The following is a 26,017-nucleotide window of genomic DNA, read 5'->3' on the forward strand; positions in this document are numbered from 1 at the left end:
AATTTTAAAAAATACCTTTATATTAAACTATACTTTAGGATTAGCTATCTCTGGTAGCTCAGACGGTAATGAATCCACCTGCAAAACGGGAGACCCAGGTTTGATAACTGGGTCGGGAAGACCCCCTGGAGAAGTGCATGGCAACCCACTCCAGTATTCTTGCCTGAAGAATTCCACGGACAGAGGAGCCTGGTGGGCTGCAGTCCATGAGATCACAAAGAGTTAGACACAACAGAGTGACTAACAGTACTACTACTAGCTATAGCTATCTCCATACAAACTTGGTGAAATCAGCCAGGGTTAAGAAGAGAGGGATGCATACAAGAGATCCAGGTAGACAGAAAACCAAACTGACTTGACTAGCTTCTCTGTTCCAGGTTGACTGGAAACCTGAAGTTTTACTTATTTATTTCTGGTTGTGCTGCGTCTTCCTTGCTATGTGCTGGCTTTCTCTCATTGCAGAAGGCGGGGTTTACTCTTTGTTGCGGTGCGTGGGCTTCTCATTGCAGTAGCTTCTCTTGTTGCCGAGCATGGGCTATTAAGTGCAGTGGGCTTCAGTACTTGCAGTGCAGGGGCTCGGTAATTTAGAGCATGGGATGTACAGCACTGACTCAGTAGCTGTGGCGCAGGGGGCTTAGTTGCTCCGTGGCATGCGGGAACTTCCTGAAACAGGGATTGAACCCTTGACCCCTGTGTTGGCAGGCAGATTCTCAACCACTAGACACCAGGTGAGCCCCTCCCTGAAAATCTAAATTACTTAATTGGCAGATCATCATTCCTGTAGTTTCTGAATTGCCTATTTTCTCAGGTACCAGAAAATAGAGAAAATGTTGAAAATAGGTTCAATTCTCACTTTTGTAAGAATCTTCTACTCATATGTGTTGAATAGCATCCTGTGACCCAGGTGATTTCATAGGTGTATTTGTGTTGATCTTTATAAAAGCTTCTCCAATATTAAACTAGAACCTATACTCTTGTCTTCTATATTCCTTCTCTACCAGACCCGTTGGATGCTTCCCATGAAGATTTAATAAGTTTAAGTCGATCCTAAAGATGTGACTTAGTGACTGAGCACACACACGCACACACACACACACACACACCCTACTGGAGAATATCTTTTTAGAAGGCACTGTAGGTCTTCACTACAAAAAAGACAGAGTCTCTAGGAAGATTTGTGGAGTAAATGGAGCCCAGGGGAAGAAACATTCAGTACCTATCAATCCAATGTGAGTCAAGGAGCACTGAATGGATAATCAACGGAGAACAAGATGAGGAGGCAATTCATGATTTAAGAGTCCTAGAAAGACCACAGAGTATGCAAAGATCCTCGAAGTTTGGAGTCATCTAGACTAGCAGACAGAGAACGCGATAGCACCCCACTCCAGTACACTTGCCTGGAAAATCCCATGGACAGAGGAGCCTGGTAGGCTGCGGTCCATGGGGTCGCGAAGAGTCGGACATGACTGAGCGACTTCCCTTTCACTTTTCACTTTCATGCATTGGAGAAGGAAATGGCAACCCACTCCAGTGTTCTTGCCTGGAGAATCCCAGGGACGGGGGAACCTGGTGGGCTGCCGTCTATGGGGTCACACAGAGTGGGACACGACTGAAGTGACTTAGCAGTAGCAGCAGCAGACTAGCAGAAAATGAAGGTGAGGAAGACAGAAAATCAGATTTTGCTATCATCATAAATGCTGGACTTTATTTCCTATAGAAGAGAGACAGTGGCCTGAGTGGATGTAAGTGGGAGTTCAGATTTTTCAGCAATTACTTTTCTTCTACCACACTTGTTTATAATTGATTCCTAGTTAATAAACGCAAACCAGAACTTTGAAGGATCTGAAATTGTTTGTATAAAGTACCCTACATTTTCCTCTGCCTCTGTCCTCAAGGACAAATCAGGTAATCTATAAGAATGACAAACACAGACACACTTTCACACACTCAAACTCAGAAACATTCAGGGCATGGAAAAAAATGCATAAGAAGGACTTTGACAATAGTCATGTGGGGGTGGGGCATGAGTACATTCCCAAGGATTGACTGCGGCCTCTGTTCCCATGGTGATTATACATTCAACTCAGGGCCTCCTTCCCACTCAGTGTAACCTCCATGAAGAGGCAAAAAAACAAAAGGAAATAAAGCTAAAGCACTTCAGTGAGTCCACACTGGGCACAAAGGCTGCCAGTACCACAGCCAGAGGCAGGGAGCTGCTCCAATCGTCACAGTCCACGCCTCACAGTTCGCTCATAGCTCCCTCCTCATTAGAGGGCCACTGTAGAAAATGCTGGGTCAGGAAAGCTTTGTGAAACATGCAAAGACTTTTTTACTCCAATTCATTTGCAATTTGCTTTATTACCTTATTAGTTATGCCCAGATGAACAATTCTAAATTTCTCTTCCTATATCAATTTGTAAGAACCTCTGTGACTAATGTGTGTGTGTGTGTGTGTGTGTGTGTGTGTGTGTATGAGTGCTTGACTGTGATACGTGATGATCAGTAGATAGAAACAGTACTTTTCCCACATGGTTCTTCTCCCACAACACAAAATTTTTTTGGAACTGTAACTTCTTTTTCGCCTAAAATTCAACTTTTTATTTTGAAGTAATTGTAGATTCACATGCAATTGTAAGAAATAATATAGAGAGATCTTATGTACCCTTTATCTATCTTGTCCAACAGTAATATTGTTCATAGCTGTAATACAAATCACACCCAGGAAATTAACTTTTGATATCAAGTCTAAAAATTCTTCACCTAGCCCTACATCCCAAAGATTTTATATTATGTGTTTTTCTAAAAGTTTTATAGTTTTATGTTTAAGTCTATGATTCAATTTTAGCTGATTTTTATATAAGGTGTGTGATTTAGGCTGAGATTCACTGAGGGAAGTGGGGAGGGTATCTAGAAATATCCAATTGCTCCAGCACCATTTGTGGGAAAGGGTATCCTTTGACCATTAAATTACTTTCTCATATTTGCCAAAAATTGGTTGGCTAGATGTGTGTGGGTCTATTTCTGGCTTGAGATAATCACAAAAGATTGAGATGAAAATGACAAAGCTTCAAGAACTTGGAGAGATGCTAATAAACATGGAAGACAGATTGAAACATGTATAATATCATATATGAAACAAATCGCTAGTCCAGGTTCGATGCATGATACTGGATGCTTGGGGCTGGTGCACTGGGATGACCCAGAGGGATGGTACGGGGAGGGAGGAGGGAGGGGGGTTCAGGATGGGGAACACGTGTATACCCGTGGTGGATTCATGTTGATGTATGGCAAAACCAATACAATAGTGTAAAGTAATTAACCTCCAATTTAAAAAATAAATAAATAAATAAACATGGAAGACAGATAAAGTAATTCATCATAAACAGAACTGTTATCCCCAATAAAGAACTCACTGAGTGGAATGTCAGAATATGTAAACAAAGAGAATTTTCCTAAAATGAAGACAGATGTGAATCTGCAGATTGAAAAAATTTATTGTGTTCCCTGAAATTTTGATGAAAATCACTGAACACAAAAATTACTCAAAAAAAAGAAAAAAATTACTCAATATTAAGATGTATCCATAGTTAAGTTATTAGACTTCAAGAATAACCTTTTTTTTTTTTTTAGATTTTCAAACAGACAAAGTGAGCCATATTTAGTGTAGTTAAAAAAAATCTGGCTAGCCTCTGTTTCTCCAAAGCAATATTGAAGAAAATAATGGAGCCGTGTTTATGAAATTCTGAGCAAATGAAAATGTGACCCAAGAACATCAAGCCCAGATAAAATATTGTTCAAGGATAAAGACAAAAGCAGATATTCTCAAACATGAAAAGCTTAAAGGAATTTGACATCCATAAAGAAACTTTCAAAACAATAAAACTAGCAACAACTATTTGAGAATGAAATTCAGTCAAAAGATTAATCAGTTTAGAAAAGCCACATAAAAGGACTGGCGATAAACATCAACCCATTTAAATATTATGACCATACCAACAAATAGTGCTGAGACAATTAGACATCCCATGCAGAAGAACAAAGCTGGACATCCTATCTCATATGATATTATAAAAATTAACTCAAAATGGATCAAAGATGTAAATGAAAGAACTAAAATTATAAAACTCTTGGAGGAAAACACAGATGTAAATCTTCATAATCTTCGTGCCTTTTTTTTTAATATGACACCTAAAACACAAGCAACTAAAGAAAAAAAACAAAAACACTGGACTTCATCAAATAAAACTTCTGTGCTTCAGAGACTCAGTAGAGAGACTGGAGAAGCAAGGTCTGAAAATGAGTAGGAATCAGAGGCCAGGTAGGATGCCTTTAACACTGCCACCACCAGGAGTTCAGTGCCTCCAACACTGCTAGGCTCTCCAAAGACCACTTCTGCTGTAAGTCATTTCCCCACCTCCCCTACACTCCCTCAGACATCAAAGTCAAACTCAAAATCCCAATGAGATACCATTTCACCTCCACTAGGATGGCTAAAATTTTAAAAAGAGACAATAACAAGTAGTGGTATGGATGTGCAGACATTAGAACCCTTACGTGCTGCTAGTGGAAATATAAAGTGGTTTAGCACTTTGGAAAACAATATGATGGTTCCTCAAAAAGTTAAGTGTAGAGTTACCATTTGACACAGCAATTCCACTCCTAGATATATACCTGAGAAAAGAAAATGGATGTCCACTTGTATACTGATGTTCATGACAGCATAAATCATAAGAACAAAAAGGTGGAAATGACCCACAGGCATATATCCATGAAATAATATTATTCAGCAGTAAAATGAATGAAGGACTTACATGTTCAACAACATGGATGAACCCTGAAAATACTATGTAAAGTGAAGGAAGTATAGTCATTGGTTATAAGAAACAAGTATACTCAATGGTTATATGAAAGACTATACATTCTATTATGCCATTATTAGAAATGTCTAGAAAAGGCAAAACTGTCAAGAAACAAAGTAAATTTTTTTTGGTAGTTACCTAGGGTTGGGGGAAAAGGTAAGAGTGGAGGTTGACAGCAAAGGGTATGGGTTTCTTTTTTTGAGGTAATTAAAATGTTCTGGAATTGGTGGTGATGGTGACCCAACTCTGTGAATACACTGAAAGTCACTGAACTGTATAATTTAAGTGGCAGAATTACATGACGTATGAATTATTTCAAAATTGTTACCAAGACTTGGATATTTGAATAGATATCTTAGTTGTTCTGCTTTTAAGATTTTCTCTGAAAAAAAAAAAAGATTTTCTCTGTCTTTCTATAGTTTTATCATTATGATATGTCTAAGTGTAGATGTCTTAATTTATTCTACTTCAAATTTGTTCAGATGTTTAGACATGTAGATTAGTGTTTTCCATCAAATTTGGGTGTTTTGGATCATTATTTCTTCAGAGATACTTTCCCTCCCTTTCTCTCTGTACTTTCTGTCTGGCACTCCCATTCTGTGCATGTTGGAATGCATGAAGGTATCTCAAAGAAATCTGAGGATCTGTTCATTTTCCTTCATTTTTTTTTTCTCTTAAACCCACAGACTGTTAATCTCAGTTGATCTGTCATCACTTTCTGGCTCTTTCTTCTACCTGTTCATAGCTGCTGTTGAGCCCATCCATCTCATTTATTATATCTTTTAATTCCAGGCTTTTGATTTAATGATAATTACTATGTCTTTGTTGATATTCTGTATTTGATGAGACATAATTCTCATACCTTCCTTTAGTTGTTTAGACATTGTTTCCTTTAGTTTTGTGAACATTTTAAAAACATCTTATTTTAAAAGGTCTTTGTCTTATTAAGTCCAATGTCTTGGCTTCCTCAGGTACATTTACTTTGATGTTTTTCTCCTGTGCATGACTGTATTTTCTTAGTTCTTTGACCTGTAATTTTTTTGTTGAGAACTAGACACTTAATATAATGTGTCAGCTCTGGATGTCAGATTCCACTCTCTCCCAGATACAGTCGCCGCTGCTTGTTTTAGTGACTTCTCTAAATGAATTCCTTAAAGTCATGTGTTACCACTGAAGTTTCTGCTCAAATAGCTTAATGGTCAGCTAATAATTATACAGATACTTCCATGAATGCCTAGATCCAATGAACTTCTCAGTCGTTGTCAGAAGCTCTGTGTATACCTTCAACACTTAGCCAGGCAGTTGACAACTCAGCCTTAGCCTTTTCTTCCTGCTTGCACAGAGCCTCAAGGTCAGCCAGTGGGTTCTCAGGTCTCTCCCAGGTGTGTGTACAGCCCTGAGTATGCACACAGCCACAGACATGTGCATGTCTTTCCAGACTCCCAGAAATATGCCCGGGCTTTTCAAAGCCTCTATAGGTAGACCTCAGAGATCTTGTAGGTTCAGTTCCAGACTACCACAATAAAGTAAATATTGTAATAAAGTGAGTCACATGAATTTTTCAGTTTCCCACTTTACATAAAAGTTATGTTTATACTATACTGCAATGTGCAATAGCACTATGTCTAAAAAGCCAATGTACAGACCTTAATTTAAAAATTATCTCTTGCTAAAAAGTGCTACCCATCATCTGGGCCTTAGTAACATTCAAGATCACTGACATCACAGATCATCATAACAAATATAATAATAATGAAGAAAGTTTGGAATACTGTGAGAATTACCAAAATGTGACATAGAGACACAAAGTGAGCAAACCCAGGAGAAAATGGTGCCAATAGGGTTGCCGCGAAATTTCAATTTTTAAAAGTCACAACATTTGAGAGACACAAAAAAGTATAGAGCAGTAAAATGAAGTATCCTGATATGGACAACTGAGGTTTGCCTATTGTTTGCCCTTATCATTATCTGCTACCTCCAAGCAGCCACCTAAAGTTAGACAGCTGCCTCTAAATATTTTCGACAAACATCTTCAGAAGAAGGCTTCTGGCCTCAAGTCAGGTCAAATAAAGGCAAACTTACAAGTGAGGTCATCCAGAAAAGCATGAAAAGTGAAAAAAGTAGAAGTGTTAGTTGCTTAGTCATGTCAACTCTTTGCAGCGCCATGGACTGTAGCCCACCATGCTCCTCTGTCCATGGAACCTTCCAGGCAAGAATACTGGAGTGAGTTTCCGTTTCCTTCGTCAGGGGCCTTCCTGACTCAGGGGTCAAGTCCGCGTCTCCTGCCCTGGCAGGCAGGTTCTTTACCGCTGAGTCGCCAGGGAAGCCCTGGCAGAGCGTGAGACAGGTCAAATAATTTACATCCTCTGGATTTGAGGCCTTGAAGGAATTCCAACCCAGTTTTGCCCTTTCTAGTGGCTGCCAGGCTGCTGATTTTCACCTTGGTTGTGGGATCCTGGTTTTTAAAGGTACCATGGAGTTAGGGGCAAGGGACTAAAGACAGACTTAAACACTATAATTTTAAACCCTTAAGTTAGAACAGTATGAAGCTCAGTATTCTTACTGAGATGTTGGTGTTTTTACTGGATAAAAAAAAAATAGCACCCCAGATTACCACAAGCTTTGTTTAATTTTCAGAGTTTTGAAAATGTTGATTCTGGCCATTTTTATTTTTCACTAGACCACCAGAGAAGTCTCATATTTTGGCCAATTTTAAAACCAGTTTTCTCATTTATTTTATGAACAGAAGAGAGAATTTTCAGAGGTCTTTATTCTGTCATTTTCCCTGAGATCCTAAACTAAGTTTGAATTAAGATGTGCTGAAATTTCCCAGGTGCTTCCTGTGATTATACCTAAATATTTTTGTATATATGTATCATGCTTGTATTTCTTTATTGTTAACACACATTTGTTTTAGAAACATGAAGGAATAAACTTGGCTGTCTATTATATAATAGATCCTACAGGTTGAACCTGTGGATCATAGCAGAAGGGAGAGGTAGAGAAAGATGAGTCTGGAAAGATAAGTAGGAGTCAGCTCATGAAGGGACCTATGTTCCATACTAAGGAGCCTTCACTTTATCCTGACCAAGGGAAGTTACTGGGGAGTTCTTCACAATGGGACTATCATACTACAAGTTGCATTCAAAAAAGATCCCTTGTTCCAAACACGATGACAGTTGGGCTGGGGTAGATTGAAAAGGCTGGAAAGGGGTGTATTAATTGGATATTGAGAATGAGAAACAGGGAGGAGCTGAGGATGAAATCCAGGTTTCTGGTTTGGATGTCTAGTGAATGGAGGTATCATTGGCTGTTTCATTGACTATACAAGAATAGACTTAGGAGCAAGCCAGTGAAGCGCATTCTGGACAAGTTGATATTGAGGTGCCAATGGGATATTCAAGTGTAGTTGTCCAGTCACTGAATGGTTAAGAGGGCCTGGTCTCAAAAGAAAGACAAACAGGGAAGGCCTCAAGTGAAAGTGGAAACCATCAGGAAGAGTGTACAGTGGAAGAGGCCCAGGCCGAGGTCCAAATCCCTGGGGAACACCGGCTTTCAGGGGAGGATGACATGGTGTTTAAGAGCAAAGGCTTTGGAGCTACACAGCCTATTATTAGTATCCTGAACTTCAGTCATGTATGGATGTGAGAGCTGGACTATAAAGAAGGCTGAGTGCTGAATTATTGATGCTTTTGAACTGCGGTGTTGGAGGAGAATCTTGAGAGTCCCTTGGACTGCAAGGAGATCCAACAAGTCCATCCTAAAGAAAATCAGTCCTGAATATTCATTGGAAGGACTGATGCTGAAGCTGAAACTCCAATACTTTGGCCACCTGATGCGAAGAACTGACTCATTTGAAAAGACCCTGATGGTGGGAATGATTGAGGGTGGGAGGAGACGGGGACGACAGAAGATGAGATGGTTGGATGGCATCATGGACTCAATGGACATGAGTTGGAGTAAGCTCCAGGAGTTGGTGTTGTACAGGGAAGCCTGGTGTGCTGCAGTCCATGGGGTTGTAGAGTTGGACACAACTGGGTGTCTGAACTGAACTAAACTGAACTCAGGCAAGTTATTTATCCCAGTTTCTACATCTATAAAAGAGCACAGGAATAGTACAGTTAGTACAGTGCCGGCTATTTTTAGTCTCACTAAGATATATGTGTATAAAGAGCTGCCCAAGAGGTAAAGAAGGGACTAGAAGAAAGAGCAGCTCTTAAAGGAGGATTTTCCTGGTGCCTCAGTGGCAACTAGAGAGTAGCCTTTGCTCACTGCAACTAGAGAAAAGCCTGCACAGCAACCAAGACCCAGCACTGCCAAAATAGATAAATAAAGTAAAATAAAATAATACAAGGAGGAAAGTCCACTTCCCTGGTGGTCCAGTGGGTGAGACTCCTCTTCCAGAGCTTCTCTGGTTGTCTAGTGATTAAGAATCTGCCCACCAATGCACTGGACACAGTTCTGTCCCTGGTCCAGGGAAGATCCCACATACCTCAGAGCAACTAAGCCTTGTGCTCCACAACTACTGAGCCCAAGAGAAGCCACTCCAGTGAGAAGCCCCTGCAATAGCAGAACAGTAGCACCCTTCTCTCTGCAAGTAGAGAAAGCCCCACTGCCACAGCAAGGAAGACCCAGCACAGCCAAATAAGCAAACAAACAAATCTTAACAGAAAGAATCCTCTTCCAACACAGGGGATATGGGTTTGATCCCTGGTCATGGGAACTAAGATCCCACATGCCACAGTGCAACTATACCCACTGCGGGCAATTACTGAGCTAGAATAGTTCAGAGTCAACTACAGGCGCCCAAACTAAAGAGCCCTCTTGCTCTGGAGCCCCACCACCACTAGAAAAGTCTGCGCTTTGCAAGGAAGAACCCCGTGTGCTGCAACTAAGACCCCATGCAGGAAAATAAATAAACAAAAATTTTAAACAGAATGAAGAAAGAAATCCATGTCAAGGATTGTATGTCCATCTTTCAGCAGTTAGTGGCTTCACCAACAATTTCTGTGGAATGGGATGAGCCAGACTGTAAGGTGCTGAAGTGTGAATAGCGGTCAACACTGATACTTGCTTCTCTCCCCTCACCACGCCCGTCCCTTGCACTGGAGATTTCCTCTAAGGACAGTGAGGAATCATGTTCCTCATATTACGGATCAAATCCCCCCTTTTCCAATCAATTTCACCCACCACTGGGATAATATGTTGCCCCAAGTTACCTTTAACTCTTCTACATTTGTTCCTTGCACGTCGTAGGAGATTAAAGTAACCGCTGATCCAAGGGCTTCTACAGACTCCCTAATTCGTGTTCTTCAGTCAGCACCACGTCCAGAAAGATTCCAAGACCGCTTACAGGACTGTCATTCCCATCATGGTCACTAGGTGGGGTCCGCCCTCTCGCCTGGGCCCTCAGGTCATGACCCCGGAAGCACATCCGTCCTCCAGTCTAGAACGGAGACCATGGCGGCGGCGGCGGCGGCGGCCCGAGCGGTGCTGTTTTCTGCGGCGCGGCGGCGGCTCTGCGGTTTCACCGAGAGGCTCCAGATCCGAGGCGTTGCTGGGCCGGTGAGCTTCCGTCTACTTGTCTGGGTGCCACCTGGAATCAGGCTAGACCGGGCCTCACCCGCAGGACCCCGTGCGGCGACCCTGAGTTAACGGGCGTCTGCCCCACACACTTCCAACTGCGAATCGGGCCTTAGCCGGGACCCGTGGGGCATCCGGCTGCCGGGGACGCTTATTCCCGTCGGCGCTGGGCTGGCTTTGGTCACCCGCAACGCGTGACCTGCCAGGGACGTGGGATGACCGTGGTTTACTAACCCCCTCCCCCAGTTACTCAGAAGTCATTGTAAAGAGTGCGTGTTGATTACTAAAAGCAGTGGTTACAACTGAGGCGGGGGGGGGGGGGGGGGGGCTTGTTAAAAACCGAGGACCCACCCGCATCCGCTCCGAGTTCTCTTTTTGCCTAAAACTGGCTCTCGTCCAGCTCTGCTTCCTGTGAACCCTGGGGCAGCTAAAGGAAAAGTTTGTCTGTATATGTATTTTTCTCGTAAGAGACTAGCTTTCTCTAGAGTTCGTGGGACTTTTAACATATGTATAAAGAAGAAAACATATGGGGACCTGCGAATAGTCCATAGTCAATAAATCAGTCAGCCAGAGTGTATCTTGAGTAATTACCCTTCTTTCTACCTTTTCTTTTTCTGTCCTTTTCAAAACTTTGCTTTTCTTGAACAGTAGAAGCTAAGCATTTCTATGCTGTGCGTGTATTTTTATATTTTTCTCTCCCTTTCTTGACTTTTTTCTCCCCTTCTTGTTCCCTTTATGAATACTAAACATTTCTAGAGGTACTGAAATAAAAGTAGTTTCTTTTAGGATAATGACAAAAACTGTTCATTTTTCTTCAGGAAAGGGCATGTTTGTAGACATGTTGCTGGCTTTAGGAAAGTGGTTGGTTGAGGAATGGTCCTAGGGTAGGCAGAGGCATGGATCTAGTGAAGTAAAAGTTAAGGAGGAAAGAGTACTTTAGAGTCTCTTTGAGATAAATTTGGTTTTTTGATCAATAATTTGTATTAAGAATAGTGATATGTTTTGCTGCTTCCTTTCTCCCCAACCAGTCATTATATCTTGGAGGAAACAGATTGAGAAGTACACAGGCTGCCACACAAGTTGTTCTGAACGTTCCTGAAACGCGAGTAACCTGTTTGGAGAATGGACTCAGGGTGGCCTCTGAAGACTCTGGGCTGGCAACATGCACAGTAAGTGATTTAGTTTGACCTCTCATTAGGGGAGAACAGACTGTACGTGTAAAGCTTTTCAGTAGGTTGGCAGGTAGTTGAAAGTAGCAGCGGTTATTTTGCCTCGACAAGTGATTGTCCCTTGTGAAGCGTTTCTTCTGCTACCTCCATGCTGGGCGCATGTGTGCATAGTCTAAGTGATTGCATCTTGCCGCAGGTTGTACTGTGCAGTGTTGGTAATAATGAGAGCAGTGTATTTGCTGGACTACCGTGTGCTCAGTGTCTTTACATACCTTGTCTTATTTGATCTTTAAAATACTTCTTTGTAGCAGGGATCATTGCATCCATTTCATAGCTGAAAAACAAGATTCGAGAAGTGAAATGGTTTTGTCCAAGGTCACAACTAATACATGACAGAACCAGGATCTTAACCTAGATTTTCTGAGTCTCTTCTGATGTTCTTTATCTTATACTTGATTATTGACTGTAGTAACACACTGGGCTAACAATCTACGTCCTCAGTAAAGCTGGCAAGTAAGTATTTGTGGCACCCAGTAGACTGAAGACTAAAATTTTTAAATCTCATAATTCATAGGATTATATTGTCAATCCAGTCAAGAAAACTTTAATGTTAAGACTGGAAAGCATTGGTCAGAAAAAGGAAGAACACTGCCCCCACCGCTACCTTGCTGCTGCTAAGTCGCTTCAGTCGTGTCTGACTCTGTGCGACCCCATAGACGGCAGCCCACCAGGCTCCACCGTCCCTGGGATTCTCCAGGCAAGAACACTGGAGTGGGGTGCCATTTCCTTCTCCAATGCATGAAAGTGAAAAGTGAAAGGTCACTGAGTCGTGTCCAACTCTCAGCGACCCCATGGACTGCAGCCTACCAGGCTCCTCTATCCATAGGATTTTCCAGGCAAGAGTACTGGAGTGGGGTGTCATTGCCTTCTCCGCACCCCTACCTTATCCCCTCAAAAAAAAAAAAAAGAAGATGACGTCTTATCTAATTCTTACCTGACTGTATTAAGGTTGGGCTCTGGATTGATGCTGGAAGTCGATATGAAAATGAGAAGAATAATGGAACGGCTCACTTTCTGGAGCATATGGCTTTCAAGGCAAGTTATCAAGATTATTTTTTAAATGCATTTTAAGAGACAGTAAACACAAAGTCTTATTGTAAGGTAAAGAGAACTACTTCAAAAGTGAAAGTGAAGTCGCTCAGTCGTGTCCGACTCTTTGCGACCCCGTGGACTGTAGCCCACCAGGCTCCTCCGTCCATGGGATTCTCCAGGCAAGAATACTGGAGTGGGTTGCCATTTCCTTCTCCAGGGGATCTTCCCGACCCAGGGATCGCACCCAGGTCTCCCGCATTGCAGGCAGATGCTTTAACTTCTGAGCCACCAGGGAAGCCTATGCACGTCTTATTTTTATTATTTTTTAGAATCTTTTTTCAGGATAATTACCTGAAATAATGACTGATAATTGCTCTGTAGAAGTGAAACAAAGATTTTCTCTTGGGATGTAACTGTCATCTGAAAGAATGTCACTATTTCTGAAGCCTGATGTAGTTTAGAAACCAGATTTGGTCCTTACATCAAACTGTACATAGGCTTCTGTCCTCATATTCATTGTCTGAACTGTGTAGAACAAATGAGGGATAAAGGGAGAGATTATACATATATATATATTTCTTTTCCCCCTTTCTCTCTTTTATTTCAGGGCACCAAAAAGAGATCCCAGTTAGATCTGGAACTTGAAATTGAAAATATGGGTGCTCATCTCAATGCCTATACCTCCAGAGAGCAGACTGTATATTATGCCAAAGCGTTCTCTAAAGATTTGCCAAGAGGTATTATTATTTATACTGCAGATATGTAATTTTCACAGGCATTCAGAAATAATTTAGTACTGTTTGCATTATATTTCTTGAGAAAGAGTAAACCCCAGAAATGTGAAAATAAGTGAATCAAACTCTGGGTGAGGGGGGTACCTATTTTTCCTACCAATATGACAAATGATATTAAATATTTATAGGCTGTAAGACTTGTACAAACCAGGTCTTAACACTTGATTCAAATATTAATTCCTCCAGAGTTATACCTGGCTAGTAAATGATTTTTAATTGTTTTATTATATATTCACTTTTACTGTCTTTTTATTTTTGTTTTTTCTCTGTTCTGTTATCTAAATTTTTCATTTCTGTTACAAGCCAGAACATATTTTATATCTTCTGACTGTTGGGCTTTGTTTTTGAACAGAACGTGCTTGCTTCTTTATTGCATTTGCACATTCTGGTTCTTCCTCCTGGAGTGCACTTCTTTCTTAGCTTCCTTTCCATTAATTTCAATTTCAAATTTGAATATCCAAAATTCAGTTTATTTAAACTAAACCCCCCCAAAATAAACCTAAAACAGCTCACTCATTTTTCCCTCCCCCATCTCTGGTGATGACCAATATGAAGAAAACTGTATCATTAGAATACTTAAACAATAGTTTGCCCCACCTAACTTCCAAATAGAGGAGGCCCTTCATACAGGAGCTCTCATTTTCCCATCTGTCTTTGGGCTCTTACCCATCTGGGGCTTTACTTGTCTGGACAGATGGGATTTTATTGTTTTTAAATTTTATTGGAGCATTTTTTATTTGATTCACAACATGGTGTTAGATGGACAGATAGCTTTAATTTGGTTTTACAAATTATTTTTTCCTCTTGGTCATAATCTCAGTCCCAGCTTATTCTTGCAGTCTGTTTTGTCATTTTGGGCAATATAGAGGTAATTGATTACAGGAAGTCCTTGGTACTGGAACATTATTGCTTCTGAAGCAAGTCCACTTTAAGTGAATTTAAAGAACAGAAGTTTACAGTAGAGTAACAAAATGAAAGTTGATAAATTTGTTTTCTATTTACAAAAACTTAGATTGTGATTACAACTGTATACTAATTCTTCATGGATAGTTGAGGTTTCTCTTTTTTGGAGAAGCATGTACTTTCTCTGATAAAATTGCTTAATAGTATGATATATCCTTTAGTTTACTTGTGACTTTTTACAAATTAGGGTCGTTTTTGTATAAATATTTGAATGTTTCATCAATTTTCCCCAAGGGTCACTTAATTATCCTTTGATAGTTACATGTATGTCTTTTGGGGTAATTATCCTTTTCTTCAACTGTTACCTGTTCCAGCTCTGTTGAATCATCATTTATCAGAGACTTTGATAAACAGAATCTAACCAACATTGACCATTAATTGGAATTAAGTGGGGAAAGATGTTTGAGATGACACTAATTCTAGCAAATTTAGGAATTTTCTCCAAGCTCATCTGTACCACAGGGGATTATATTTTTCATTTTAATTTATTCCTTTTAGGTATATCAAATGTACAGAAACATTTATTTCTTCCAGTTTAATCATTTATTCACTGTTGAGTGCTGGTCACTATCGTGGTTTCTGATGCTAATTTAATAGATATTAATAGTGAAAATGAAGACTGTTAGTGTTTCTTCTTGTGTTTTATTTTCAATTAGCTGTAGAAATTCTTGCTGATATAATACAAAACAGCACATTGGGAGAAGCAGAGATTGAACGTGAACGTGGAGTAATCCTTAGAGAGATGCAGGAAGTTGAAACCAATTTACAAGAAGTTGTTTTTGATTATCTTCATGCCACAGCTTATCAAAATACTGCACTTGGACGGACAATTTTGGGACCAACTGAAAATATCAAGTAGGTATAATTCTCAGATTTTTTCTTTTTTTTTAGAAAAAATTTGAATTGTGAAAATTAACATTCACAAACATTCAAAAAGTATGTTTCAGAAAGTAATTTTTTTACCCCCAATAATCTGAATGAAATGGTATCATTACAGTACTTGAACGACCCTTTAGCCCTACTTGACTTCCAGGTATCTGGGTTTATACCTATTTCTGGAGTAAACAAGTGATATTTTATAAATATATAAATATATCACTATATTTACATTATATATATATATTTTGAAATTCTTTGATATTTGTTGCATATATCCTATTTCTGACTGCATTTAACTTAGAATGATCCAATTTAATTGGATATTAATGTTATATTATGTGAAGTATAAAGGTATATTATGTGAGGATCTGTGCTTTTAAATTTCCCTTTAGTACTGCTTTTCTTTCTCCATTTACAGATCTATAAATCGTAAGGACTTAGTGGATTATATAACCACACATTATAAGGGGCCAAGAATAGTACTTGCTGCTGCTGGAGGTAAGTTTAAATTTCTATGACTGTTTTAAACAGAGTGATATGCTTATCAGTTTGATCCTGTTGGGAGATATCTTTAGTTTTCATTTACAGAGCAAATTGTTGAGTATGCTGGGTAAGGGCAATGTGGAACACTGAAACCGGACTTGCCCCGTCTTCTCTTATTAGAGTTTTTTAATAGGAAAACTTAGTGACCCTGTAGTACATAAGTGTACAGACGTAATGGAATTTACTTGCAAGGAAAGGGCACATGGGTGAGCTGGAAGATAATGACAGTGGAAGATAGTGTTCAACAGTTTGGGAATCTCTTTGAGATTTTAAATGATTTCTTGAGAACCAGCTTCATCCTTGGTCAGGCATGGCCTGAGGATGAGTATGTTGTTTATTCATTCTTTGTTCATTCAGTAGATCTGCTAATTACTGAGAAGGGGAAGGATATAAGGGATTTTGAGACTATTTAATGGGAATTTGAACATGAAAGTGGCATGAGGACAAGGCCTCCTTGGAGGAATGTGTTCGAAGCCAGTGAAAGAAAGTAAGTTCAGGTTAGATTTTACTAGATTTCCTGGTAGTCTGAATTTAGGCAAATAGTACATTTTATTGGTTTCCAGTTTTATTTTCTCTTTTTAAGACAAAATGAAGATGTACATGGAATGTTCTTTTGTGTAAATTTTCCTTTAGAAATGACAATAATTTAAAATTCTAGTTGGCCCGGATAGACTTCGAGCTTATTACTTGGGAATAATGAAGAAGATGAAAATGAGGTTAACTGTCAGAAACATGTTACCTTTGTGTGGCTCTATGTGCTCTAAAGTTCTCTTGAGTTAGTGACACTGTTTCTAAAATGGCTGCTGCTGACTGGAGTTCCACAATGAAACTGCCTTGGAAAGGGGACACTGTTGGTTGGATGGGGCCTCGATAACTAAGTTGTCTAGGAGATTCTGCCATTGTTGGTGGCATATGGATTCAGTGGGTTTTGTCACACAGTTCATTGGTTCATTTTGACATTGTCAGAGTTGGGATATCTTACAATTAATTGATGGCCTATTCTAGATTAATTATCATACTGTCTTATGGGTACATAAGCAGTGATGTTTCTTATAAGCAGTGGCATTATAAATTCAGTGAAATAGGCCAGACCCAGCTTCATTTAAAAAAAAAAAGAAATTATTGGCCCCCCTGCCTTTTGGATAGAGGTAAGTAGAGGTAGTACTGGGTCAGGAGCTTAAAGTCTGGAAAATCCAACCAGGAGGGCTACAGATAAAGGTAGTAAAACAGTGGAGGTGGTTGCCAGGTGCTGAGAATTGTGTCCATGCTCACGGGTCTACACTCTCTGCTTGTCATCTTTTTACCACCAAGGTCTTATTGTTTAGTCACCGTCTGGACTGATATCCAAGGTGGCTCTTCTATGTAGTGATTGTGAAAAGAACGTGTATATAATCGTTCACTGTCTTGTTTTATACCAGAGATTGTTTGGAAAATATGGGTGTAAGTTGTGCTTTTATGATCTAATGGAATGTTTCATTAAAAAAAAAAAATCTCGTAGCGATATTTTTTAAGGCACTTACTCATGCCTGAATTAGTCTTGTAAGTTTAAGAATCTTTCACTGAAGCTCTTTAGGCTCAAGTTTGGAAAATAGGGCTATAGAATTCAAGTACTTACATTTTGGATAGCAAATAGTGAGTATTTGATTGGCTATGAATTTATTCAGGAATCTATATGAGGTTATTTAAGTCCTGAATTTTGATAGCAGAGTACAGAGAATAAAACATGTCTTATGTCCAGCTTTCTTTAAATGATACAGAGCTCATATTCTTTTCTACTCTAAAAATTTTATTGAAAAGTAACCCATTTTTGCTAGTTTGAACTAGGAGTTTTGGGGGCTCTAGTGACTTAGTTGGTAAAGAATTCACTTGTAATGCAGGAGACTGCCTACAGTGCAGGAGACCTGGGTTGGATTCCTGAGTCGGGAAGATCCCCTGGAGAAGGAAATGGCAACCCACTCCATTATTCTTGTGTGGGAAATCCTATGGGCAGAGGAGCCTGGTGGGCTACTGTCCATGGGGTCACAAGAGCTGGACATGACTTAGCAACTTCACCACCACCACCACCATTCTAGGACTTTTAATTACTTAATATAACATGATTTTGTATGGCTGTCTTATCCTTATTTTTGAATCGGTGGATGAAAACTGATTGTTCTTCAGAAGGAGAAATCTGTGCAACTGCAAGTCTTATCACCAGGGATAAAACGTGCTTTGTGAGCTTACTCTTGAAAAGGCTTTTACTGACTGCAAGAAGTCCTTGTGTAACCTGTATCATTTATACCACATTAAGCTCATTGTAAACAGAAGTACTGGCAGTTAATTATGTATGTGCTTTACATTTTATTGCTGCTGGATATATGAAATATTTCCTTCAATATAGGAGTTTCCCATGATGAGCTGCTTGAGTTAGCAAAATTTCATTTTGGTGAATCTTTATCCACACACAAAGGAGAAATACCAGCTCTGCCTCCGTGCAAATTCACAGGAAGTGAGGTAGGCCAAGCCTCCTAAGCTTTTAACACTTTTGGTTTCTTGTGTTGTATTTATGACCGTTCGTACAAAATGTGCCTGTTGCTAACAGTAAAATGGAGGAAACCAAAGGAGTCCAAATGCACATGGACTCAGTTGCTTGTATTTCTTCCTGTTGCATATATTTAACCACCTATTTTTCTTTTTTAAGGAAAGTATTATTTGGTCTTTTTGTGCTTTTTGACATTATGCTTATTTTCCTATTGGCAGGGCATAAAATTAATCTTTTATTTTAAAAACATCCCACATTTTGACACTGTTAGATTTATTCCTGACTGAGTCTACCCACAGTACATTTCTGTGCGTAGCTGTTAAAGCCAGAACTTCTAGAGAAATCTGCTCTCTCTCAGCTATTTCTCTAAGCCTCATTAGAAGCTTTGCTTGCCACGTTAGGGATGATGCTCATATGTCAGTATCTGGAAAGAAGCCTGATGTTGGCAGTCACACGAGACTAGCATTGGCAGCACAAAAATAAGCCTGTAAATACGCCTAAATTTAGACAGAAAAATTCAGACTGATGATTATTTCTGCCAGTTAAATAATGCAAAGCTTTTTGACCACATAATTATTTGGTGGCTGTGTCTGTAGTATTTCAACTGGAGATCTTTTGGTGAAATCCTTCTGAACTATGGAGTATAATGAGGCCTGACTGTTCAAAAAACAAGAGTGTCATGGTGAGCATTTTAAGTTTGCAATTAATAGAACTGTGAATTGCTTTCTTGTCAAGCATGTTACAGAGTGGTTATCTTAACTAGAGCTTTGCATCCTTTATCCCAACTAGATTCGAGTGAGGGATGACAAGATGCCTTTGGCACATCTTGCGGTAGCTGTTGAAGCTGTTGGTTGGGCACATCCAGATACAATCTGTCTCATGGTTGCAAACACACTGATTGGCAACTGGGATCGCTCTTTCGGAGGAGGAATGGTATGTGATTTTAAAAGTAAATTTCCATAATAAATGAGAAGATAAAACTGTGCTATGAATTTTGACTTACGTATGAACTGATCCTGGATTGCTCCCAGGCAAGAAAAAAGACAATATTTTTTCTTTTGCTGTATTTTTCGAGGATTCATTCATAGTACTATACCAACATGAATATCCTAATTTTATAACCGTTTAGTTCAGTTAAGTCACTCAGTTGTGTCTGACTCTTTGCGACCCCGTGAATTGCAGCACGCCAGGCCTCCCTGTCCACCACCAACTCCGGGAGTTCACTCAAACTCACGTGCATCGAGTCGGTGATGCCATCCAGCCATCTCATCCTCTGTTGTCCCCTTTTCCTCCTGCCCCTAATCCCTCCCACCGTCAGTCTTTTCCAATGAGACAACTCTTCGCATGAGGTGGCCAAAGTACTGGAGTTTCAGTTTTAGCATCATTCCTTCCAAAGAACACCCAGGACTGATCTCTAGAATGGACTCGTTGGATCTCCTTGCAGTCCAAGGGACTCTCAAGAGTCTTCTCCAACACCACAGTTCAAAAGCATCAATTCTTTGGTGCTCAGCTTTCTTCACAGTCCCAACTCTCACATCCATACATGACTACTGGAAAAACCATTAGCCTTGACTAGCTGGACCTTTGTTGGCAAAGTAATGTCTCTGCTTTTCAATATACTATCTAGGTTGGTTATAACTTTGCTTCCAAGGAGTAAGTATCTTTTAATTTCATGGCTGCAGTCACCATCTGCAGTGATTTTGGAGCCCCCAAAATAAAGTCTGACACTGTTTCCACTGTTTCCCCATCTATTTCCCATGAAGTGATGGGACCAGATGCCATGATTTTCGTTTTCTGAATGTTGAGCTTGAAGCCAACTTTTTCACTCTTCCACTTTCATCAAGAGGCTTTTTAGTTCCTCTTCACTTTCTGCCATAAGGGTGGTCTCATCTGCATATCTGAGGTGATTGATATTTCTCCCGGCAATCTTGATTCCAGCTTGTGCTTCTTCCAGCCCAGCGTTTCTCATGATGTACTCTGCATAGAAGTTAAATAAGCAGGGTGACAACATACAGCCTTGACGTACTCCTTTTCCTATTTGGAACCAGTCTGTTGTTCCATGTCCAGTTGTAACTGTTGCTTCCTGACCTCATATAGGTTTCTCAAGAGGCAGGTCAGGTGCTCTGGTATTCCCATCTTATTCAGAATTTTCCACAGTTTCTTGTGATCCACACAGTCAAAGGCTTTGGCATAGTCAATTTAAAGCAGAAATAGATGTTTTTCTGGAATTCTTTTGCTTTTTCCATGATCCAGCGGATGTTGGCAATTTGATCTCTGGTTCCTCTGCCTTTTCTAAAACCAGCTTGAATATCTGGAAGTTCACGGTTCACGTACTACTGAAGCCTGGCTTGGAGAATTTTGAGCATTACTTTACTAGCATGTGCGATGAGTGCAATGGTGTGGTAGTTTGAGCATTCTTTGGCATTGCCTTTGGGATTGGAATGAAAACTGACCTTTTCCAGTCCTGTGGCCACTGCTGAGTTTTCCAAATTTATAATTGTAGTGAGGTTAAATTCATTGTTTTTCAGAAGGGCATATTAACAAGTATTTGGGGATAAAAAGGATATTTGCAGTATATGCTCAAACAGTTGAAAAACATATTAAAGAGAATGGTAAAGGAAAAAAAGTAACAGTTGTTAAGGAATTTGGATAAAGGTAATTCTTTGTACTATTTCTGTTCCTATTCTGTCTTAAATTACTTCAGAATTATTGTTGTTCATTTGCTAAGTTGTGTCTGACTCTTTGCAACCCTGTGGACTGTAGCACACCAGGTTCCTCTGTTCTCCAATATCTCCTGGAGTTTGTTTAGACTCATGTCCATTGAATTGGTGATTTCATCCAATTATCTCATCCTCTGCTGCCTCCTTCTCTTCTTGCTCTCCATCTTTCCCACCATCAGGATCTTTTCCAGTGAGGTGAGCCTTCACATCAAAGTATGGTGGCCAAAGTCTTGGAGCTTCACTTCAGCATCAGTCCTTCCAGTGAATATTCACGGTTGATTTCCTTTACCATTGACTAGTTTGATCTCCTGGCAGTCTAAGGGACTCTCAGGAGTCTTCTCCAGCACCACAATTTGAAAGCATCAATTCTGTGCTCAGAACTCTCGTATCAGTATTTGACTACTGGAAGAACCATAGTTTTGACTACATGGACGTTTCTTAGCAAAGTGATTTCTCTGCTTTTTAATACACTGTCTAGGTTTGTCATAGTTTTTTGTCCAAGGAGCAAGCATCTTAATTTCATGGCTGCAATCACCATCCACAGGTTTTGCAGCCCAAGAAAATAAATCTGTCACTGCTTCCACTTTTTCCCCTTCTATTTGCCATGAAGTGATGGAACTGGATGTCATGATCTTAGTTCTTTGAATGTTGCCAGCTTTCTCACTCTACTCTTTCACCCTGAACAAGAGGGTCTTTAGTTCTTCATTTTCTTCCATTAGAATGGTATCCTCTGCATATCTGAGGTTATTGATATTTCTCCCAGCAGTCTTTGATTCCAGCCTGTGATTCATCCAGCCCGGCATTTTGCATGATGTACTCTGCATAGGAGTTAAATAAGCAGGGTGACAATAATACAGCTCTGTCATACTGCTTTCCTAATTTGGGACCAGTCCGTTGTTCCAAGTCTGGTTCTAACTGTTGCCTCTTGACCTGCATACAGGTTTCTCAAGAGACAGGTAAGGTAGTCTGGTATTCCTCTCTCTTTAAGAATATTCCACAGTCTGTTGTGATCCACACAATAAAAGGCTTAGTGTAATCAGTGAAGCAGATGTTTTTCTGGAATTTCCTTGATTTCTCTATGATCCAATGAACGTTGGCCATCGGATCGCTGGTTCCTCTACCTTTAGTCTGAACAGTTTGTACACCTGGAAGTTCTTGATTAACATACTGCTGACACCTAGCTTGATGGATTTGGATTTTGAGCATAAACTTACTTGCATATGGAGTGAGTGCAATCGTATGACAGTTTGAACATTCTTTGGCATTTCCTTTGGAATGAAAACTTACCTTGTCCAGTCCTGTGGCCACTGCTGAGTTTTCCAAATTTCCTGACATATTGAGTGCAGCACCTCAACAGCATCACTTTAGGATTTTAAATAGCTAAGAAAGTGTATATATCTGTACTCAAAGACTTTGACAAAATATATTTCATACAAATATCTTAGGTTCACATTCTGTATTTCAGATCTTTAAGCAAACTGCCAAAAGCTCTACAAAGTATGTTGGTAATAGTGCATTATTTCACTTTTAAAATTAACCTTTTTTAACTTTTTTGTTGGCAAAGCAAATTGGCATAATTTATTGTTTTTTGGTTGATATGGTTATAAATGATTATTCAACAAAGCCGGAACACATATATAATTAATAACCATATCCCAGTGCTGGAAGTGGAATGCTGGGTTGGGTTAGCCAAGGGATCCTGAGAATGTGCCCAAACTACAGTATGTGAAATCATCCCATTTTTAATTTTAGGGATAGCTCTGTCCTGACAGGATTTGTCACGTCTCTTTTTTGGTTTTAATTTTTGTATTATAGTTGATTTATAATGTAGTTGTGTTAGTTTTGGGTATATAGCTAAGTGATATATTTATATAAATCCATTCACAGAGTATTACTTAGAGTTCCCTGTGGCATGCATAGGTCCTTGTTGATTATTTTATATATAGTGGTGTGTATATGTTAATCCCAAACTCAAAGTCTGTGAGTCTGTTTCTACATATAAGTGATATATTTGCTTTTCTCTTAGTATGATAATCTCTTAGTATGATAATGTATTATTTTAGAAGTGGGTGTGCAGCTTCTAAGGATTAACTCTTTTAACATTATGACTTTCTCTGGGGATGATGCATTGGGCTGGTGAGATAACTATAATTCTTAGTTTCATTAAGTTTTAGCTTTTTATTGAGATATTGCTGAATAAAACTGAGAAACGCAGCCTTTTTGGGCAGTCACTATTTCTACAGCTCGTTTTTCTTTCTGGTAGTCCGCACATGTATACCTACAGTTCTCCTGGACAGTTTCTTTTCCTTACAGAATTTATCTAGCAAGCTGGCCCAGCTTACCTGTCATGGCAGCCTCTGCCATAGCTTCCAGTCTTTCAACACTTCCTACACAGATACAGGATTGTGGGGAATCTACATGGTTTGTGAACCAGCCACTGTTGCAGATATGCTACATGTTGTTCAAAAAGAATGGTGAGAAAATAATTTAAATCTTGCTTAAGAATTACCAATTTAGACTACTTTGTTCTTTTACACTGTTGACGGTGATTAATTTTTTATGGTGATATGATAGCATTTTATTAAGAGAACAAGACTAAGTACTGTTCAATAGTAGCAATTGTTGCAATGTTTTAAAGATCACATTTCTTCTGGGTTTCATGTGAAGCTGATTTATATTATAGAAAGTTCTTAATCATTAAGTAGCAGATTATTTCAGAAAGATCTTAAAAAGTTAAAAATGTGTAGACGCCAACTAGGATTTTAGAAAATATTTCTAAACCTATCTGGCTTGGAAAGGCTGTGTTATAAAAATGAGTCTGAGGTTGTAAAAGTCTTCAAAAGTTATAAAAGTCATTCATTGTTATAAAAATGAATCTGCTAAAAGAAATGTAGTGTTTTAGTCAAAACTAGTACCTTGAGACAGGCAGAAGGTCCCACGGCTTCTTGGAAGACTGTTAATTTAGCTCTGGTCTCTTTCCTGTACCATTCTTAAACAGTTTACACTCTAGCTAGATGTGAAGTGAAGTGAAGTAGCTCAGTCGTGTCCGACTCTTTGCGATCCCATGACCTGTAGCCTTCCAGGCTCCTCTGTCCATGAGATTTTCCAGGCAAGAGTACTGGAGTGGATTGCCATTTCCTTCTCAAGGGGATCTTCCTGACCCAGGGATTAAACCCAGGTCTCCCACATTGCAGGCACACGCTTTACTGTCTGAGGCAGACTTAAAGAGATTAGTAATCATTAATTATTAGGTTTAAGTTAGACTCAGCTAGATTATTTTGAGAAACCAGTGACCCACTGATCTGTCTATCCCCTAGCAAGTCAGATCCTAACACATGGGGATTCACAAATTTTCAAAAAGACTGTAGAAGTTCTCAAAATGCAGTCAGCCTGTTTTTATTTTGTAGTGAATCTCTGCTAACCATATCACTTTTGAGAAATTAACCCTACCAGGAAAATAATCAGTAATATTTTAACTTTTGTGTAACTGTTGGGATAGATAGTAATTTCAATTTTTACTAAATTGAATTCATAATCACTTGTACATTGTGGTGTAACAGAGAATACAGCATCCTTTCTTTCTTTAGGTCATTAACTCATAAAACACGTAACATGTTCAAATTACTTGACCTTTGATTTTTCCAAATGGTTTTTAGGATGCGACTGTGTACAAGTGTCACTGAAAGTGAAGTTGCACGAGCCAAAAATCTTCTGAAAACAAACATGTTGCTGCAACTTGATGGTAAAAGAATAAAGACTTAGGTCTTATTTTCACATGGTTGATCTAGATTCCAGTCCTTAGTTTTCCTTTTTCTTTAAAACAGGTTCTACTCCCATCTGTGAAGATATAGGTAGGCAAATGTTATGCTATAATCGAAGAATTCCCATCCCTGAGCTTGAAGCAAGAATTGATGTAAGTAGTCCTTAGATACTGTTGGATCTTGTATAAAACAGTCTCTGTTATTAATACAACAAAGACTCAAGATAGGTATCATAAAATTTGCTTTAGCTCTGAAACATTCCAGGTATACAATGTCTTTACTACTACAAAAAACTCAGAATGCCTGTATCTTCAATTTTTCAGGCTGTAAATGCTGAGATAATTCGAGAAGTGTGTACCAAATATATTTATGATAAGAGTCCAGCTGTTGCTGCTGTTGGTAAGCCTGACTCCTAGTCTCCCATGCAGAAAGTTGGCTAAGGACTTTCCTTCTATTTAGTTATAACTGTCTTTTCTTTTAAATCCTTAGGTCCTATTGAGCAACTACCAGATTTTAACCAGATTTGCAGTAACATGTGCTGGCTTCATGATTAAAAATGCTCCTAATAAACATTTGGAACATTATAAAACTGAGACCCTCAAGTTGTAAAGAAAAAAAACAACACATATACTGGTAAATAAGAATAAAATACCATATGTCAGATTTTGAAAGGATAAGACCACTACAGTGAATGGTAGATCTCTGAACTCTGAGGAATTATGCTGGGACACACTTTAAGTATAATTTTAAGAATGAAAATTTGTATAGTATTTTCAGTTTTATTATAAAAATGCACACACAACAAAGATTGTCATAAGTCATTTCTTGCCTCTACTTGCATTCAGCACTTGCTCTTGAGCAGCTTTCTTTGCTTTTACCATTTCAACCAGTTCCTAGGAAGAAGACAAACATTTTACTTAGACAAAAAGTTTTCAGGATTTGCAGACATTTCTAGTGTTTCATATATGTAAAACATTCAAATTGGATAAATCTGTACTGGAAAGGTTGATTTTTTTAACTAACTGTCAGAGCTAGGAAATGTCTAATACTGACCCCACAACTATGGTGGTACTGAAGTAAGTACAAAAACATAATTTAAATGATAATGGAATCTATAAACTAAAGATCTACAA

The 26,017-nt window shown here is 39.2% G+C and overlaps 3 protein-coding genes across 3 annotated transcripts in view; 1 reads left to right on the plus strand and 2 right to left on the minus strand.

Moving 5' to 3' along the window:
- NAPEPLD (N-acyl phosphatidylethanolamine phospholipase D) overlaps positions 1-10,157 on the minus strand; it is a 92,894-nt gene extending 82,737 nt beyond the window's left edge. Inside the window, exon 1 of the mRNA XM_052638663.1 lies at positions 10,079-10,157. The gene's annotated coding sequence lies outside the window, so the exon portion shown is untranslated. The remainder of the gene's footprint in view (positions 1-10,078) is intronic.
- A 149-nt stretch (positions 10,158-10,306) lies between these two features.
- Positions 10,307-26,016, plus strand: PMPCB (peptidase, mitochondrial processing subunit beta). The gene is made up of 13 exons (XM_052638370.1): positions 10,307-10,424; positions 11,471-11,611; positions 12,620-12,706; positions 13,311-13,440; positions 15,117-15,315; positions 15,758-15,837; positions 18,263-18,375; positions 19,193-19,336; positions 23,437-23,597; positions 24,780-24,865; positions 24,948-25,036; positions 25,208-25,283; positions 25,374-26,016. The coding sequence occupies exons 1-13, from the start codon at positions 10,320-10,322 to the stop codon at positions 25,436-25,438; spliced, it is 1,476 nt and encodes a 491-aa protein (XP_052494330.1). The 5' UTR covers positions 10,307-10,319; the 3' UTR covers positions 25,439-26,016.
- Positions 25,639-26,017, minus strand: part of DNAJC2 (DnaJ heat shock protein family (Hsp40) member C2) — a 30,657-nt gene continuing 30,278 nt past the window's right edge. The window contains exon 17 of the mRNA XM_052638369.1: positions 25,639-25,777. Coding sequence (XP_052494329.1) covers positions 25,703-25,777 — 75 coding nt within the window. The 3' untranslated portion in view covers positions 25,639-25,702. The remainder of the gene's footprint in view (positions 25,778-26,017) is intronic.

The sequence above is a fragment of the Budorcas taxicolor genome, chromosome 4 (genome assembly GCF_023091745.1).
Source record: "Budorcas taxicolor isolate Tak-1 chromosome 4, Takin1.1, whole genome shotgun sequence".
Classification (NCBI taxonomy): Eukaryota; Metazoa; Chordata; class Mammalia; order Artiodactyla; family Bovidae; genus Budorcas; species Budorcas taxicolor.